The 18,632-nt window shown below is 46.5% G+C and overlaps 8 protein-coding genes across 8 annotated transcripts; 6 read left to right on the forward strand and 2 right to left on the reverse strand.

Moving 5' to 3' along the window:
- The first annotated feature begins 2,424 nt into the window (after window positions 1–2,424).
- Window positions 2,425–3,391, forward strand: BDW43DRAFT_70656 (uncharacterized protein). The gene is made up of 3 exons (XM_032050413.1): window positions 2,425–2,991; window positions 3,046–3,093; window positions 3,177–3,391. The coding sequence occupies exons 1-3, from the start codon at window positions 2,742–2,744 to the stop codon at window positions 3,296–3,298; spliced, it is 420 nt and encodes a 139-aa protein (XP_031905717.1). The 5' UTR covers window positions 2,425–2,741; the 3' UTR covers window positions 3,299–3,391.
- A 380-nt stretch (window positions 3,392–3,771) lies between these two features.
- Window positions 3,772–4,748, forward strand: BDW43DRAFT_70663 (uncharacterized protein). The gene is made up of 2 exons (XM_032050414.1): window positions 3,772–3,921; window positions 3,984–4,748. The coding sequence occupies exons 1-2, from the start codon at window positions 3,871–3,873 to the stop codon at window positions 4,422–4,424; spliced, it is 492 nt and encodes a 163-aa protein (XP_031905718.1). The 5' UTR covers window positions 3,772–3,870; the 3' UTR covers window positions 4,425–4,748.
- A 332-nt stretch (window positions 4,749–5,080) lies between these two features.
- Window positions 5,081–7,084, reverse strand: BDW43DRAFT_296280 (uncharacterized protein; the record flags this gene model as incomplete). Its single annotated transcript, XM_032044182.1, has 12 exons — window positions 5,081–5,289; window positions 5,371–5,608; window positions 5,657–5,736; window positions 5,797–5,936; window positions 5,970–6,036; window positions 6,082–6,250; window positions 6,281–6,383; window positions 6,453–6,493; window positions 6,581–6,751; window positions 6,788–6,873; window positions 6,913–7,027; window positions 7,058–7,084. The coding sequence occupies 12 exons, from the start codon at window positions 7,082–7,084 to the stop codon at window positions 5,081–5,083; spliced, it is 1,446 nt and encodes a 481-aa protein (XP_031905719.1).
- A 22-nt stretch (window positions 7,085–7,106) lies between these two features.
- On the forward strand, window positions 7,107–8,359 carry BDW43DRAFT_296281 (Tetratricopeptide repeat-domain-containing protein; the record flags this gene model as incomplete). The annotated part of the gene is made up of 3 exons (XM_032044183.1): window positions 7,107–7,125; window positions 7,723–7,967; window positions 8,009–8,359. The coding sequence occupies 3 exons, from the start codon at window positions 7,107–7,109 to the stop codon at window positions 8,357–8,359; spliced, it is 615 nt and encodes a 204-aa protein (XP_031905720.1).
- Window positions 8,360–8,414: 55 nt separating this feature from the next.
- BDW43DRAFT_260110 (uncharacterized protein) lies at window positions 8,415–8,931 on the forward strand. Its single transcript, XM_032040161.1, has one exon. It carries the CDS (start codon window positions 8,651–8,653, stop codon window positions 8,858–8,860), a length of 210 nt encoding a protein of 69 aa, XP_031905721.1. The 5' UTR covers window positions 8,415–8,650; the 3' UTR covers window positions 8,861–8,931.
- A 2,701-nt stretch (window positions 8,932–11,632) lies between these two features.
- Window positions 11,633–12,677, forward strand: BDW43DRAFT_70696 (uncharacterized protein). The gene is made up of 2 exons (XM_032050415.1): window positions 11,633–12,470; window positions 12,533–12,677. The coding sequence occupies exon 1, from the start codon at window positions 11,799–11,801 to the stop codon at window positions 12,414–12,416; it is 618 nt and encodes a 205-aa protein (XP_031905722.1). The 5' UTR covers window positions 11,633–11,798; the 3' UTR covers window positions 12,417–12,470; window positions 12,533–12,677.
- A 1,194-nt stretch (window positions 12,678–13,871) lies between these two features.
- BDW43DRAFT_305780 (uncharacterized protein) lies at window positions 13,872–16,751 on the reverse strand (the record flags this gene model as incomplete). Its single annotated transcript, XM_032045868.1, has 3 exons — window positions 13,872–15,764; window positions 15,809–16,546; window positions 16,611–16,751. 3 exons carry the CDS (start codon window positions 16,749–16,751, stop codon window positions 13,872–13,874), a joined length of 2,772 nt encoding a protein of 923 aa, XP_031905723.1.
- Window positions 16,752–17,752: 1,001 nt separating this feature from the next.
- On the forward strand, window positions 17,753–18,418 carry BDW43DRAFT_260115 (uncharacterized protein). Its single transcript, XM_032040162.1, has 2 exons — window positions 17,753–18,135; window positions 18,180–18,418. The coding sequence occupies exon 1, from the start codon at window positions 17,833–17,835 to the stop codon at window positions 18,097–18,099; it is 267 nt and encodes an 88-aa protein (XP_031905724.1). The 5' UTR covers window positions 17,753–17,832; the 3' UTR covers window positions 18,100–18,135; window positions 18,180–18,418.
- The last annotated feature ends 214 nt before the right edge of the window (window positions 18,419–18,632 follow it).

Genomic DNA, 18,632 nt, shown 5'->3' on the forward strand with positions numbered 1-18,632 from the left:
TTCGTTCTCGAGGATTTACTCTTCCTGTTGATGACACTGGACCAGGCATGCAGACCACATGTGGAGGATCGGATGGCGCGGACGTATGGACGGACAACCAGTTTAGAGTGCGGATTCAATCACCGGCCGTGATGAAACCCAATCCCTGCACATTCGCCTTGCTCCAATTCCTCGACTTACTCGTAAAATGGGATAGCAGTCGGTTCAATGATAGAAGTGGTAGCTTCTTCCTTCGCGGAGAGATTTTAGCTGGGTGTTTATAAATGCAAAGAGCAAAGTATTGGCATTGAAGTAGATCGATCGACAACGGGGTTTGATATCGATAGGGAAGCAGAACACTTTCGGCGACGATAACACTCACGACGAAGAATGGGGCGCGATTGCGTGGATCAGCCTTAGGTAGCAATGAATCAATCTCTCCGTCCAACCATTCGTGGAGAAATGAATAGGATAAGAAGCGAAAAATAAAAGTAATAACAATAGGATTTGGAATTCAACAAATGGTACCGATCAAAGTCAAAAACAACTAAAAAGGAAAAAAAAGGCAATCCATACTTTGGAAATTGAATAGTAAGTTGTAGAACCACCGCGGGGCAATCCTTGGGTTTGACACTCGGACAGAGCCGCTTTTCCCCAGAGGATCTGATATCACTTTCTCACTCACACACACCGTGATTTCGGGGGAAATTCCCTTGGATTTGGTTTCTCGATTGCTTTCTTGTTCTCTTTTTCTCTTCTTTTCTTTGTTTTTCTTTCTTGAGCTACGGGTGCACGGGACAAGTCAAACACGAGAGAGGTGAAGCGGCGGTTGTGGCTTGTACTGAATCAATGATGGTACATGAATAGTGCCGTAATCGAACAAGGCAGAGAGCGTTGACGGAAACCAATGATACAAAGTTGAATTCCTTGCGGTTCAAGCTGCTGACGATGACTCGATTAGCCGCAGATTAATTAGTCCCTGAAATGAATGCTTCCCTGAGGTTGGACGAGGTCAGCCCATCAACCAGGTTCTAGTCATTGGTCAGTGGTTCCAGCTTTTTGTTTAGTGTATCTACTTAGGACTCACTAGTTACTGATGGGTGACCGGGAGATCCTCAAAATACTCAGTCAAAGTGTCCGACTTCCAACAAGCCGCGGGGTAAATCAACCAGACAAGGCAGAAACGTATTGAAAGTTAAGTGACACCAAGGCGAACCCTTGCGAAAGTGTAACGATATATAAAGCAAAAAAAAAAAAAAAAAAGAAAAAGAAGGTAAGGCAAAACAAGGAAACCTAGATGATAAGGAATGAATCGAGAGAACTAAGATTTAGTAAGTCACCACCTGCTTCTTTTCTTTTCCTCTTCCTTAGTTTTTTGCATTTAAGTTTCTTAATATTTCTAGAAATAATACTATCAATAATAATATAATAGTTGAGATGATAAAAAATTTAATAGTATGCTTTTTTCACTTGATCTGCTTTGTTGGATGGAATCTCACACCTTTCCACTTCAGGACCAATCACAAGACACGCGCTTCTCCTCGCTTCTGATTGATGATCGATCATCTTTCGTATGGTATTGTCATGGTTCGCGACTAACTGTAGTAGTGGCGACTCAACCCATTCCTAATACCTAACGATCTAATTGACGCTTGTTATTGAAACTCCCAAATCAAAGATCAAAAGCAAGGCTACGTGGCCCTATAAGTAGTGGGGAAGGGGATGGCCGTTGGCCGACCGTGGACCTCAGGAGACATATCATATCTCATGTCACATCCATTGTCGGAAGAGTCAGTTATGCTAGAGTGTCGATCTAGAGGTATGACATTCAGTATGTACAGTAAGGCAACGGAGAGTCAGAGCTTCGAGAGAACAGATGGACAGCATCAAGGGGTCACCGGTTTGCGACGAGTTTATTTATTTAGAATTAGGCTTGTGCAACCAGCCAAAGCTTCACCCATTGAGAACTTGCATGTAGATACTTAGGTTCTCCCCATGAAGTGTATACTTCTAGGTACACTGCAGAGTTGGACTTTGAAGTAACTTCCTAATTAATTAGGGTTGACCCCGAAAAGAAGCATGAAGAGAGACGATCGACCGTAAATGTATTGGACATGGACAAGGTCAATCCTCCGTAATATTAAACTTGACCAATGTATGCTAGAGAGGGGAAATATTAGAGTTAATGGATGAGTCTTAACATTGGAGACCATCCGACCCAAAATAAGAATAAAAATAATCATCATCATCATGATCAATAAAAATGTGAGACAAAAAAAGAAGAGAAACAATCGGAAAGCATCCCGAAGTATCTCCCATCACAACGGTTACATCCAAGACACCATGGTAGAATACTTGGATCGGCCGGAGGAATCTCTTCTGACCGACAGAGATATTGAGATACTGATAGATTACATTCCAACGGGCAGATGACCAACGGATTGACTTTGCACCGGAAGGTCACTTGAGCGGGAACTACAGTAGGGGCTGATCACTGAGGACCGTGCGGGCTTTCTTCTTCATTTACTTACAGTACTGAGTGGAAAGTCTGCCTGAGCTCCTGGAAAAACATGGCGCCATCAAGATATTCTTCTTCGATCCCACTTTCCCTATTCCCCCCAATCTCCACTCACCTTTCTAAACCTCAATGATCAACAGTAGCACAATGCCAGTCAAACTATGCACGATATCCCCTCTGCGCCGTTTGGTCCTACTCTCCTCCCGTCTGTGGATCTCAGTCCACGCCTCCACAGTAACAGTTTATGCCTGAGATCCCTTTCATACATTGCATATCGTGTGGTTGCACAGTCCCCCAGATGTCCTTTCGAATATCGGAGCTGTATCTGGCGCTTTTGCTTCTTTTTCTTTTTCTCTTGTTATCGTTTCGTTTCGGTTCGTTTCTTCCTACCCAACCAACATATGATATGATTCAAGCTTTCCGAACTAGGTGCTGCGTAACCTATCCATGTCCTTCGGGAGATAATGAACGGACAGTAGCCGGGGAGCTTCGGAATGGAAGTGGAATCATTGGGGCTCGTTCATGGTGCCAAGCAGCTAAACAGTCACAGACAAGGAAATGGTATGCAAGTCATCACCGGAACAGCTCCACACTAGGTATAGACCGGACTAGGCCAGGCCACGGACACGGGCACGGAGAAACAAAAGGTCTAATCTAGCCGGTGATATCTGTTGTGCAGGGTTTGAGCCCATAGTCATCCAGACTGGACTGTATTGTCTGTCCGACATAAGGGTGAACTGGTGGCATTGGCGTCAACCGTCCGACGCAGGTAGTAGCAGTAGTGGCGATACTCATCATTGATTCTGAGAGATTTTATATCTTCGATCCATGCACCAGCCGGGGTGTTTGGTCCACCCGCCACTCTTGCAGATATCGTGGCTCTGAGACCAGTTGCAGCTTCATGCATGGCCCTGCACACGGCAACTAATACTACGAAGGTATACCCGCAGACCGGTTAAACTTGTGCATCGGGTGACCCGCCCGATATGTATTTCCAATTCAGATTAATCCTGCTGGGTACAGGTGCTTCAGGATTTCAAGACTCGAATTTCTGTTTCCCGTTTCATGCAATTACCCGAGACAACGCCGCCCTGGATCTCGTCATTGACTCATGTGTAACCGTATGGATTGGTAGAAGGTATGTTACCCTCGCCAGATTTACTTAGACAAATGTACATTCAATCATGACTCTAGACTTCTTGGTCCCTCCGTCATCCCAATGCCCGTGGAGGCACATTCTCTTTTCAAGCGCAATACGGATCGACTCGAACCCTTTTGTCTTTCTAGAAATGTACATTTCAGTTTCAGGCTCAGGAATCCAGTATGCGTAGCGGTGTTCCCCTGATAGATCATTAGCTGGCGGAGGGTCTGGAATGGAAGATGACTTGTGTGTGTATTCTTCTATAAGCCTATATGCAGGTGAAGTATATCTCTCGCTGGCAACTCCTGAGGATGCATCACGGCGTACAGCATCGTTTTTGCTAAGCTTTTCACACACCTCGACGACTGTTTTGTCCGGATCGACAGCGCGAGTGAGCTCGTTACCAGAGGCTGCGTCGTTCCCCTCAAGCCTTTCACTCTCCTCAACGACCCCTTCACAAACCGAGACCGCGTCAGGACTTACGTTGCTGGTGATGAAGTCGTGTATCCCTGGTATTCCCTTGTCATTTGTTTCAGGCGGATCATCCTCAAAAGTGTCTCTTCTCCCACAACTGACTTCCCCATCTGTCTCATCCTCGATTACTATATCACTAAGCACAAACCTTTCCACCTCAGTGATGTCCTTTTCATCCCAATCGACATTATGAAAGAATGTGTTATCGCTGCCAACATTGAGATCGCTTGTATCCACTTCCGTCCGTTCGTCCTCTTCGCTCTCGGCTGGATAATGATTATTGTCGACGGATTTCGGCGCATCGTGAGGTAGTCGTCATTTTGCTAGATGAATATAGTAAGGAATGAGAAGGACCACAATGCAAGGGGTGAGAGAGGTGATCAAGTCAGACAAAAATGGTGGAGTTCGGACCGAGCATTCGGGGGGACACTTGCGAGGGTAAAGAAAACTACGGTAACAGTGACCCGCAGAGCTATATGGAACTGTGCGAGCACATTTGGCAATATACTAAAATATGCACGAAGATCCACGGCCTTGAAATGATTGACATGAGAATCGGGGATTAATGGTTAACTTAACTGACGTACAGAGGTTATGTGTACATATATAAAGCTGTGTTGGATCAGGGAAACTTTATCTGGATTGGACGATCTCAATCCGATCCACTCACCTCTAGCATTGCAATGAGACAGTACAATCTCTGTCTACTAACTTCCACACGGTAATGTGCTTCCCTGTATTCAGTTGCTAGAACTTAAGATCATTGAATTGTATTGAAGGCTGACGATAGATATGATAGATATACCGGAATTGCCACCGCAGGCCCTGGACCTTGAGGTCTGACAGTGTTTCCATTCGATAAGTCCATATGATTGTTGGCCTTAAAGACTTCGAAATCAGTTACCGAAATACACTCTTAGATGATATTCCGAACTCTAAAGGCCAAGCCAAGCTAAACCATATGAGTGTTATGCAAGAATTATACAAACCCCTGTAATCTTTGTCTGTAAAGCCATAACAGTTACCTGACTGACCTCTGTTTGTCTGCTAATAAATGAATAAGTATTAAGAACGCCAATTGCTTTTATTCTCTCGTTTTCAGAGACGGACTGAGGCAGAAGAGATTGGGGGATATCGCGCGGGCTGGTGCAGGCTATGAAAGATGGATAATCGGCAGCTAATGGGTTTAACCACTGGATCTATTAGAATGATATCCACCATGTTGTGGCTACAGGATTTTGGATTGGTTTATATTAACCTTCATCCTCAAAGTCTTCACTCAACAGTTCTATAACATATGACTCCTGTTTTTCCAGGAGTGTCACATATATAGAGATATTGATTTCATTTTCATGGATATATGCGGCGGCCTGAGTGATTGCCAGTGGGAGAGAGGCAAGCTGTTTAAAAAGGGTTATAGCAACGCTGTATTGAAGAGGTTGGTTGCTATTAATCAGTAATTTTTCAAGTATCCTTAGTCCCGTTTCTTTATCTGGCTCAGATACTGTTATTATATTGGAAGCGGCTAGTTTCACAGCTAATACCCGGTTGCCTATGATAAAGAGAATTTGATTTTGCCTGTTCTGCGGGAGAAACTTCTTAAGTGCCAAAGCTGTTTCACTATCTTTAATTCACATATCTATATCATCAGCATTATCAAAAATAAGAAGCCACTTTCCAGCACTTTTCTGGCTGAAATAAGACTTGATATGCTCTTTTACCTCTGCTAGTTTTATGCCTTGTATTCTAATGGTCTGCGTGATACTTATAAAGGCTTGTTCAATGCTCTTGTAGCTAATACACGGTATCCAGAATATAGACCGGCTGGGGTCTTTTTCTTATATACAATAAGCTAACTTAAGAGCGATTTGAGACTTACTAATCCCACCCAGCCCATAGAACACTATTTTAGATGGTCCATTTACTTATTTGATCAGTTTTTAAACTTTGGAAATTTCTTTGTCACGACCTATAAATCCCCTGTTTCTCTCAAAGGGAACCATCCAGTGGTTTTTATGGGTATTTTTTTCTTTTAGACCAATACTCTGGTCAAGGAAAGGAACCATCCTGAGAAGAGCTTTTGTATAAACAGCGGCAACAAGCGCTATATTTGCTTGGCAGTATTTGTGTTTATGAGACTTACAATAGTCATAGATACCTCATATGACGAGTGATGGGAATTCATCTATGAGAGCGGTAGCCTCCATCTCAAAGCAGAGGATGTTTAGATCTCGTGCAATTGAATCACGAGTTCTGCCATCTTTCCATGACCTGATCTCCAGAAGCGATCAAACCATAGTGGATATAAGGCTGTTCAGTTATCTATTTAGGGCGATCTACCTACTGAGTTTGATCACACTTCGAACAGTTAGGCTCTTCTTCTATATGGTCATATGTGTAGGGAAATAACCAGTCATCTTGTGGTCGTGAGAACTTTTTTTTATCTCTTCTTTCTGGAGAATATTAACCAGGACATTGCTAAACTGATTCTTTCCTGTCATACAGTCACTCTCGACTTGGGCTATCACCTTTAATAATATTGGTGGAGGCTTATTGAGAGACCTAGTATGCTGGAATCGTCCGTTGTGAAGTGTTTTGCCGCAATCATACTGGATAACCCCGCTTGAGGTAGCAGTTGGCTTGCTGACTATAACATCACCAAGGAGAATATCAACATATTTGCTCGGAAGTCCCCCTCCGATGCCAACCATAAGTCCAAAACGGATATTTGGGAATGTGAAAACCATGTGTGTCACGACAGCTGAGGCAGATATTGTCCCATAGACACCGGCGGGCAGACAAGCAATCACTACATTGTGACCGCTAATACTCCCAAGTGTGTAGATATTGTGGCCAGATTTTGGCAGAGGCAGCGAAATGTGAGTCTCATCTAGCATAGCCTTGGCGGCTGCCATCTCTAGCGGCAAGGCGCAGATCCATGCGACAGTGTAGTGATCGTGAGAGAAAGTCATTCTTCCCGGTTATATATTATATATGAACGGCGGTGAACTTAGTGAGTATATTTCAATTCCCCCGAGTAAAAGACATGCCTTAGAAGTCAAAGGGACAGACAAGAAGACCCATTAAGGGTGGAGGGGTAGGAAGATACGTGTAGCCGCAAGGCTATCAGCCTGGTGCAGTAAAATAGCCAATAATTAGCGGTAAGGGAAACGGCAAAATAAAAAGAAAGCAGAAGAAAAACAGATACATAATATAAAAAGTAAATGTAATATCACAAGTAATTGAAGTAGTATGTCAATTAAAGTCAGATGTTCTATTCATATCATAGTTTGCGTCAATACACAAATAACGTGCAATTTCCTAAGTCTACATCAACTAGTATATCTTATGACTCGAAACAGGTTAAGAAAAAATGGTTAATTTAGCTTGCAATTTTTAGAAGCTGCAGATCATTTAAATGGAATCTTTCCAGATAATGATCTGACCAATCGAAAGCAGCGGCGAGAATATCTCCCACATAGCCTAGCCTTGATAGGAGAAGAAGATTTTCGAGATAAGAGGGACAAGTATATCAATCTAATCTGGAAGGTTAGGGAGTGCCTCTATGAAGATGGAAGATATAATGAAGCGGAACTGCTATATACGCAAGTACTAGAGACCCGGAAACCGGTACTGGGGCCAGGGCACCCCGATACCCTAACCAGTATGGCCAACCTAGCATCCACATACCGGAAACAAGGACGATGGAAAGAAGTAAAAGAGCTGGACGTGCAAGCACTGAATACCCGGAAGCAGGTGTTGGGGCCAGAGCATCCCGATACTCTAACCAGTATGGCCAACCTGGCGTTAACATACTGGAATCAAGGACGATGGAAGGAAGCAGAAGAGCTGAACGTGCAATTACTGAAGACCCGGAAACTGTGCTGGGTCCAGAGCTTCCCGATACTCTAGACAGCATGCACAATGTTGCTTTTACCTTGAAATCCCAAGGGAAGATTCACCCTGCCTTGGCTTTAATGGAACAGTGTGTTGAGCTCCATAACAGGGCATTAGGCCCTGATCACCCAGCCTCCACATCCTCATCTCGGTCCCTCAGGGAGTGGAAGAAAATGGACGATAAACAAAGTCAAGACCTTCAACCTCAAGAGACCTCTACAGAATTCTCACCAGTATTGGTGATCACAAAAGCACCTGATGAAGAACACATTACCCTGCGTCAAACCAGGAGCGATCAACAACTCCTATCAAACAGTTTCTTGAAAACTATCCCCTCCGAGACCTTATAGATTCGAGGGTGACCTCACCTGTGTCGCGAGGTCATGACTTACAAAAAGTTGATTAAGTCTTTTCATAGCCTGTGTGTTAAGGGGGCACTCGGTATCAAGACCTAATATTATCCTATTAAATTTTTTTTATACATATTAGAGTTAAAACTTCCTACCCTAACCGCACAAAAGAAAGTTGGCTGGAGCACGTCTCTCTGAGATGTCGGATGCTTCCCGCACGTATTGCTGTACCAGTCAGTCTCTACGTGTCCTAGCATACCTTGGACATTTTCAGCTACGCTCATTTATATTATGAGCATTGCAAGAAGCAACTTCGAGCAGTCACGCATCTGCATCAAAATCCCACGTACATGGGAGGATATGGTAGCCTGTCGGACTATCGAACAAGCCGGAGTAGTACAATGCACAATCCGTGGAAGCTCCCCAAAAGCAGTTTGGTCCCTTGCCTGCCCGGCTGTGAGGGTTTACACTGAGCTGAGACGAGAGATGCGGCTCCGTTAGACCGCCGAGCAAAAGCTGGGAGGGTAAGATGCACGAAGTTAACGAATGGGGCAGATGTATAGGCAATGAATAGCATCGGCGAAGGTCAACAGTTTGTGCGCCACTTACAAATATATTAACAAGCATGTCCGCACCATGATGATCGAGAGAGTGTGCCTGCTAGCAACCCTGACTGACCCACCATCCTCGTATGCTATCTCACCTAGTATTGCTTTGAGAAGGATTGACTCGCCTGACCCGACCGGGCCCATAACCATAGTAAGCGACCCGCGTAGAATGGTGAAACTGATATCGTCCGGAATCGGTCCCGCTGTAGGTGTTGGGCGGAGAGACAAGCGATGAGTGGAACTGGATTTAGGGGGGATCTTCATTTAAATTACCAATCAATAATCAATCAGTTACTAAATGGCCAGGCGGCCGGATTATCTCCAGTGCTGTGATGTTCTGGAAGCTTCGCCTTGTGGCATCTAGCACAAGAGACTTTGATTGTTATATCTTACGCTAGATAGACCTACTGTCCAGTTCATTCAGCCAAGACTTCTGTATAAATTAGTCTCGCTCAGAAAGAAAATGTGGACCTGCAGACCTCCAAATCCAAATCCAATAGCCCAACGACGGACGCTATCCGACATGCAGCAAAAGGCACTATCAGCCATACCGCTCGAATTCCGGCATATCCCACAACGTTTAGAGATCACGGCCGCCGGAAGGAAGTCAAGATTAAAGATCCAGCAGTCGGAGGTCCAATCGCTAAAGCATTCGAGAGTCGATCATTGCTTGCCATTGCTCCAGATGATCTTGGCCGATACCGTTTAAGAAAATGCGTCACCAATACAGAAATAATGCAAGACGTGCAGCCAGGTGATTGTTATGACAGTACACGCTGAAATTAACAAAGCTTGTATATAACTCTGCATAGATAATTCATTTCTGGTCTAGCATAGCTTGGCATTTGGGGCTTGGGAATAATATCGAAGTATATTTCGGAAACTGATTTCGAAAAATTTCAGTATGACGCAGAGAAGCTCTTGGCTTTTGCTGGAGATACTGCTGGTCTTCCAATTCACTGAGAAAGTTGACCGTAGCAGGTGGGTTTCACTTAGCCATGGGTTCATGCTCGGCCGAGCAATCCTTGGCTTTCCCACTTCCGACCACATTAGGAACATTGTAAGATTGTCAGGCCTTCTATCTAGAAGAACCTTGCATTGGTTCGGAGTAACACCCCGGGTATCAGGCCTTGGATGTGCGTACGCAGCTCCGGAATTACCATTCGAAGCTAGTCCCTTTCCCCCAGTTCCAAAAGCCCACAATATGGCTTCAATCGAGGAAGAGGGTGACGATTTTGTGGCAATGGAGCTGTCATATAAAACCTTATATACCATTCAATGACGGGACATGAAGTCATGGACGGATCAAGTTCATTGTCGAGAGTTCAATTGTATGACAAATTCCGATGGGGCGAATATTACATCATCACACAACTCACTTCCAAGACAAGTGAACATCTTCACACAATCTGGAGAAGCGCGAAAAACAAAACATAAAATAAAGTGGACTGACTCCAGAGTATATTGTGGGTGTTGGATATCATACCCCACGGAGGATATACAAGTTAAGATAACTGTATATGAGAGTTCTATCAGAGAAGATGCCTCAGGTCGCACAGAGTATCGATTAGTAGCTTTGTTGGAATTTCCACCAATGGTTCCTCACCGGGCTGCACCCCACTCGGTCTGGGCCTGAGTCACAGATTAAGAGTCTTACTAAGACTTGCTGGCGCAACCCTTATCAGGGTTAGGCTATCACTCTTTCCGCTTAGCGTTACTCGGTATAGTAACGAGGCTAACCGGGAAAGTTTGACCCCGCAAAAAGGGGCCAATAAGAAGATGGGAGCGTGGGAGCATCCCTTGACTCAATCGTTCGATTCTACTTCAACCTCAAGTCTTTGCTGATTTAGGATCATTCCACCGGCGTATTGGGTGATCTTTTCATCATCATCAATTTCTTTTTCTAGAAAACTTGTTTTATAGAAAACATAACAGTAATGCGTGAATGTGAAATCAGTAAATGAGAAAGGGATCTCGGTCGAGAGCAGCTATGGACATGAAAACGCACAGTAAGTATTAATTCTTTTCCCAAGTAAAAAAGGAAAAAAAATATTATTCCATAATCATTGCTGAGAAGGCCTCCCCCAATGCCCGGCGTGGAACATTCCATGGGTGCCGACAGACCCGGACCCACAGCAAAGGTCAGCTGGCCAACTTGGTTTTTGTAGTGGAGTCGGCTGGTACGCAACCCTTTCTCCTGCGAAGAAGCTGCTCCCTCACCACCAAACAATGATGGGGTGGGTTACGGTGGCCGAAAAAGACCCTGCCAAAAAAAGACCATATCACAGAATGCATCAATCAATTATGGACTGGGTTTCTGATATCCCTTCTGGGGTTCTTGGTAGTGGTGCTGGCGAGAGGGGGGAAGAAGAGGACTCAACCAGTGGACTCGGGGGTCTAGACTGCACTGGATCACCGCTTGCAGAATCTGCCAGATCAGATGGTCATCAGGTCCGGATTTCTCTTTTGGGGCCTCCCGTACTACTAACGCAACCGTAGTCTCTTGGGCCTGGAATTTCTGGGCAAAAACTATTCCCTGAACTATTATTTTCCTTTTTCCTCTGATTTTCCTTGGGCCCCATATTGTTCGCTTCTCTTAAGACTTTCCTCCCCCTCTCCCAACTCCCTCTTCTCTCTTCCCTTCTCCCCCAGATTTTCTTTCCCACTTCGCTCTCCAAACTTCCAATTCCAACCAGCTTTACTTGATCGGTCGTATCTCGCAGAATAATATCTGCTCATCGACTTTCGCGCCACCAACCTGACCAATCGCTGAATAAACACGCGAACAAAAAGGAAGGAAGAGGAAGAAACCAACAGAACAAGAGCCAACAATGGCTGTAGCAACCATCGACATCATGCCGAAGCCGGCATCCTCCTCCCCTCTCTCCTCCAACAACCCCTCCATGAACAAGCGCTGGCCTCCTCTCGCCGACAAGACTTCCCTCCCCTACAAGCTCACCACCCTGTCGCGCCAAAAGCTCGCCCGTGAGGCCACAGCCCCGGACCCAGATATCAGACGGTGCCTCGGCCACTTCCGTCTACATGTTATCTCGATGGAGTGGGCACAGAAGGACATGTCGACTCGCATCAACTCTTTCGAGCTGGAAGACGACGAGTCCGAAGAGGAAGAGGAAGACAACCGGTGCGATGACACCCAAGACAAGAAGGACTGCGACGAGAGTGATACCAGCGACGAGGCCAAGGAGGAGTCAAAGGACCTTGACACCAAGGTCGAGGACGCTACCGTCGAGAAGCCTTCGGACAAGGAGTCCGTCCACCTCACCTTCTCCGTCTCCTTCGAACAATCTGCTCCTGCCCCTACACCTTCGTCTCCCGAGAGCGACAGGGAAGAAAAAGGCCTCATTGAGAAGGGCCGCAATTGTCTCGAGAAGACGAAACACTTCTGGCCGTCGCCGCCACAGTGCATACCCGTTCGCATTGCCGGGTAACTGGAGCCTACTATTACTATCACCGCCACTACCAGCACCAGCCTGCAACCACGCGTACCAGGCCCCCCCCCCCCCACAAACACAAAAAAGATACACAATAATAACCACTTACGAAGTCACGACGCAACGAATCTCATAATCTCATTTCCAACATATATATTAGGGCGGGAAAGCGCAAGCGCAGGATCAGGAGTTTCAGGGAATGGTTCACCGCGAACCAATCACCAATCATATCATATCCCATCATGTATCTAATAGAAAAAAGGTCCACTCGAAATATTCTATATAATATCATAGAACAAAAAATACAAAAATCCTGCCGAACTCATCCTCCCAGTAATCAATAACCTAATAACTTAACAATCAAAATCCCCCCACATCCCAAAAAAAGAAAAACCCATGAATCATGCGCGTCGTACCTAGACCCCCCACCCCCCAAAATCTGCACCGCCTCGAAACATGATAGGTGTCTGCTCTCCACAATCTCCCTGGAACCCACGTTGCAGAAGGATGAGAAAAAATGTGGAGAAATATTTCCAAAAATCCATTGTTTTCCAACCTCCCCTTGCTTGGCTGCTTATTTATTTATTTCTTTCTTTTAGCCTGATGAGGAATTTCCGTTTTATTGTTTCCCGGCTTGGGGGGTTTGCTTGGCTGTGGGGAAATTAGGGGTTGTACTCGGTAAGTTCTTTGTGATTATTGCTGAAAGGATTCCAAAGGATCATGGGGGGATAAATTTAGTCTGGCTGCCTTTGCTGGATTTTATAAATCTTGTCATCTCTCTTTCTTTAAGATTACATTCTGTATAGAATTAACAGTGGTAGTGGTACTCATTCATTCGAATTTATCCACAGTAGACTAACAAGGATGATTAATTTAAGTACCTAATGCACGATATCTGGTCCTTGATTGAGGAATAGACTACACCGTATTTAGTTTCAGGATGGATTTTCATTAGTTGCTTGGGGTTGAGTGGTCGCATGACCATCTTGTTTCTTTAGTTCGTTTTAACACGTCTATACTTACTAATGACTTATGTCGATCTGGGTTGGAGTGTTCATATGAGCATAGTAGACAGATGTTTGATTATTGTAGGTTTTTTTTTTTCTATTTTATTTATTCCCTGGGCCTTGGTTTTTATCTTGGCTTTCGGGTGCTGTTTGGTTGGGATGGGATACAGTAATAGTGGTGGTAGGAATATTGTATGATTGTTGATATGACCACGTAGCGGTGTCCGTTGATCTGTGCTTTTGTCAGACAACTATCTACTAGCTAGTGTTCTCTAGAGAGGGGGAGGAAAAGAAAAAGAAAAGAAAAAAAAAACTCTGTAAAGGATCGAGGCAATTGTTCAATCTCATCCATTTACATTATTCCCTGTAACTAAACTAAACTGCACTCATACCCAATCCGAACAAGGTCACCCTAAACGCCCGCTAAGCACAAGCTCTAGCCGTTCTACAAACCAAAATCGTCGTCGTCGTCCCATCCCAGGTGCGCATAAATTGATTTCTCGGGTGTCACCGGTACTGCTGTGGTTGCCGGGACAGTTAGACTGGCCGTGCCCTTAACCGGTGTCCCCAGCACCTTTGCTGGCGTGTCTGTGGCTGGCTCTGCGGGCCCGTCGGCCTGGATTAGTGGCACGGTGATGCTTTGTTTCGGTGGGGTCTCCATCACGAGCGAACTGATCGGTTCAGTGATCACATCTAGACGAGTGTTCATACGGACGGGTGTTGACGGGGCCATATCAGTCGATCTCGGCGCCGGTCGCCGAGGTACGCGGAAGAGATTTCCGGAGGAAAGGGGTGATTCGGCCACGCCTGCGCCCGGTCCGTCAAACGACCCTAACGGCTGAGTTGGTCGTCGCGACGGGGTTTCCTGAATTGCATTCACGCCTCTGGAGCCGGAGGATCCGGAGAATGACTTGGGTCGCGAAGTAGAAGCTGGGATTACCATCCGGGGTGATCCGTCGCCTCCGAAGATTGAAGACCCCTTCGGTTGGGTAGATGAACGAATCGACATACTTTGGGGAAGCGAAGGCATGCCAGCAATGGCGTCCCTCTTTCGACTGCCCTTTGGCGTAGCTGCAACCTGGACTCCTTGTCCAAAGGGGTTGCGGACAGGATTTTTCGGTTTCCTTGCGCTGCCGCCTGTGCGTCTCTTGTCAGCATCTTCCGCTATGTCCTTGGCGACAAGCTCCCTGTTCGGTTTCCGGAGGGCAAGGATCGCAGCATCGAGCTCCTTCTTCTGATCCATGAGCATCTGCACCTTCTTCAATTTGGCTTCGTGCTGCCGGGCCACAGCGTTTAGGTCAACTTCACGATTCTCAACCCGTTTGGCCTTCTGTATACCACCTCGTACACTAGAGCTCAGACTAGATAACAAAGGTTCCATTGGCTCTCGCTCAGGCTGTGGGGGCATGGTATTAGAGCGAGCCAGCGACTGTCGACGTCCTTTAGAGGCTGTTTGCTCATCCGTCAACACACGTTGCAGTGTACGACGAGGATTCTTCTGCGATGGTTGTCGCTCAAGAGCCATCCCGGGTTCTGTCCGGGGCATATTTTTCGGCTGGGGCTTCTTGGGGAAAGGTGATATCGCACCAGAAACCCCGAGTTTTCTTGTGATCGATTTGCATTTATCTGGCAGGCGCGAAGCGTAGAACGGTATGATGACCTCGGTACAAAAATCACGAACGGCATCACTTTCGACTTTCTTGCCCGCGGACTCATTGTTTCCATAGACTTTGCTTGGGTCGGAGACTGCAACGTCGTCGAAGCTAACAGCATGCCAGATGCACAGTCGATCGAGATGCAGTTCAAGCATCACTTTCAAATCCTGTAATTTCTTAGGCTTTGGTTTCGTCTTTTCGAGCCCATCGCCTTCCTCGGTAGACTTGGCTTCGCCAGGAATAGTAGCCTCCAGGGCCATTGTTTCCAGAATGAGAAGGATTTGAAGCTGAGTTTCTCGTAATCGTAAATCAGCAATGTGCTTCTTCAGTTCCGCGTCCCGCGAAGTCTCGGTTGATACTCCTTGATCTGCCAGCTCTCTGTCTTTCCACCATTTCCGAATGAATTGTTTCTCTGCAGGATAAAGCCCATTTTTGCCTAATGTCTTCTTCCTACTCTTTCGCTTCTTTTGTAGTGTTGACTCGTCATCGGAAATACTAAGTATAACGTCCTTGAGGGTGGAAGGCAGTGTTTCCCGGTACTTAAGATCCATTTTCTTAGCCGTAAGGACAGCCTCTCGATAGAATTCAACAAGAACAGCAGCCTGAGAAGTCCCCGACTCGGACGATAGGAAAGCCGTACGGCAGCGCGCCAGAGGACCTTTGGCAAAGTACGCCACGGACGCCTTTTATAATTAGCACAGAAACACGAGATCCAGAGCCAACTTACCTTCGAGATATAAAGGGCCTGTAGATACTGCTCCCGTAGATTATCCAGCAATTCCTGCGGCGACTGAAGGGGCTCGGCCTTCATAGACTCGACCCCGACAGCATCGGTAGACAGCACACCAGTACACCCCTGGGAATCTCTCAGCACAGTAGGTGTATTGACATTCGAGCTACCGCCTCTCTCAAGAGACAGATGAGGCGCTAAAGAGTGGCCCCTACTCTCGCCCGAATCCACGGGCGATACGTCCTGCATTCGCACATTGTCATCCACAATGCCGAAAACCACAGACACGTCAAACTCGGACCGCTTTGTCAAAATTTGAGAATCAGCAACCGGGTCATCAACTTGCGCCACCAGCCACCATTCCCCACTGTCGTCTATCGCAGAAATGCGTCGGGGAGCCTGTTCCACCTCCGACGGGCGCCATCCCTTCACGGAAACGAGGATATCCCCTTCTTCTACGTCGCGGGCGAGCTTAAAGAGCGCATATATCCCCTCCTTAACTCGCTCAATGACGTAAAGTCCACCATCGGTCACTAGTCGCACAGCTAAAACGGCGGGTTCTATTCGGACATGCGCTTCTAAGATCGGGATATCTGCGACGAATAAACTACCCGGTTGTATCTCCGATAGCAGGGCAGGAGAGCAATCCAGCCATGAGAAGGGCAATCGACAACGCGGGATAACGGCAATCGGCTCTAGGACGTATGGCTCGTCCGATAAGGATGCAGCATGGGCCTGTGTTGGTGGGGATCATTCTGTCAGCGGGCACCGGGGTCAAGTTTTAGATGTTGCGACTCACCCGAATGCTGATGGTTTGTTTGGCCCAGTCAGCTTCAGTGTGACATGTCTTCCGCTTTTTGAGAGGCCGATTGATGGCGTCCACTTGGAGGGAGTTGTCTAAGAAAGGATCGACGGTGTCGAGGGAAACACGCGAGGCCATGAACGCGTTTGGTTAAGCACGCATTGTGTGTCTTCGGAGGAAGAGGGGGGACAACCAAGACACAGATCGTGGAAGCCAAGAGGAGGTTAATACAATCCAATTGAGTAGTAATCAAGTGATATGATCTGATACAGATAGATAGGTGCGTGGTCCATTTAACCCTATCCTATTCCATGGCGACGCGGTTAAATTGATTTGAAATCTTGGCGTCACGCGTCCCAGTCTCCACATGACGTTTCCGTGCCTTATACAATGCACACTCAGTACAGTACACAGGTTGCTCTAATTCCTGCTGAGATGTTGTTTATATCAGGCTAATTCAAGGAGAAAAAGGTCTGCGAGAGAGCATCCTTATTTACCACAACAACAGAGACTAGATGGTTTCCTGAACACCATTGGGGTTTGATTTGTTATCATGTTTTTCTGAAATGATGAACGCTCTTGAGCTCAGTAAAGGAGCCCTTCTAGCTTCGGACGAATTGTTTATACGTACTGCCCACGGAGTAACTACCTAAACTACGGAGTACAGCAATATAACCCCCCCCCCCCCCCCCCCCCCCCCCAAAAGTGACGTAGCGATAAATGATGAGGGACTTGTTGTACTCCGTAGTGTGCGTGAGGGCCGCAGGTGTTCGGGATTACATTTGTCCCCCCCCTCCTTCGCAGTGTGGAAAGCCGCTAATCTAGGTATGGTATAGCTGTAGATCCGGGGCACTTTCCCCTTTCCCCTTCTTCAGGCTCCATTATCCACAAGTATCGCGTTCAGGATGACATTAAATGAGGAGCATGCAAGCACAAGGGACGCTCGAGGCCAAGTTATTTTACGAAGGTTCACTGGGAGTGTGGAGCTCCTTGACGATGGGACCGCACTCAAATCACCATTTCCGGATTCCGAGATCGAAAGTCATATCCTGGACATCGCTAAAGAAGCTAGCATCTACCGTTGCATTGGACCCACAAGAGCCTTTGTCGGTTACTTCGTCTTTCCAGGGGTGGTCTCGTCTCCGAATATATAGACAATGGGGACCTCAAAGACATATCTCCGGGCTCATGAGCCAATATCGACAAGCCTTAGATTGAAATGGGTGTACCAGGTTGCGGAGGCTGTCAATTTCTTACATACACACGGGGTAATCCATTGCGACGTAAAACCGTAAAACCACGAAACTTTTTATTGGAGGCGACTCTCGAAATTAAAACCATTGTCTTCTCTGGCTCTTCGCTTGATGGGTCGAAGCCGGCCTCTGGTGAAGGCACCCGGTTTTTCCTCCCACGGCACTGGAGAGATCAACCCACGGTGACCCCAGATCTATTCGCACTTGGGTCGACTCTCTACGAGATTTCCTAATGTATTAGTCCCTACGAGGATACCCCTAGTGACGAGGTAAGAAGGCCTTTTAATCAGAATGAATTCCCTGACGTTTCTAGTATACTATGTGGGACAAACCATCAAGCAATGTTGGCTATCTCAAGTCGGTTCAGCAGCGTATGTAGGCTGCCGTCCAGGACATCATTTCTCGAACGGCCAGCGTCGGCCGTACCCCTCACCTGATGGTCCGGGCATACGTCGGGGTGTGTTGGTTGAACAAGTTGCCTCTTCTTAAGATTGATCTGTCTTGCTGAGACACATTTGTTTGGAGTTCTTGGAGTCGTGTCGCATGTGGATGGACAGCCATAAGGACAACACCATTCTAGAAAGCTATTTATACGTAGTCGAAAGACAAGTAGATATCCGATAGCGGGGTACTTAACCTAACATGGGGACACGTTGTACAGACATGCAGGCTTCAAAAGGCGGGGATGAATCCATCCACGGACCATACTTAAATATACATATGGGCCTGTATAGCCAAGCGGGTTCTAGACTACCTAGCAACCGCT

Source organism: Aspergillus alliaceus (genome assembly GCF_009176365.1).
Source record: "Aspergillus alliaceus strain CBS 536.65 unplaced genomic scaffold BDW43scaffold_2, whole genome shotgun sequence".
Taxonomy (NCBI): domain Eukaryota; kingdom Fungi; phylum Ascomycota; class Eurotiomycetes; order Eurotiales; family Aspergillaceae; genus Aspergillus; species Aspergillus alliaceus.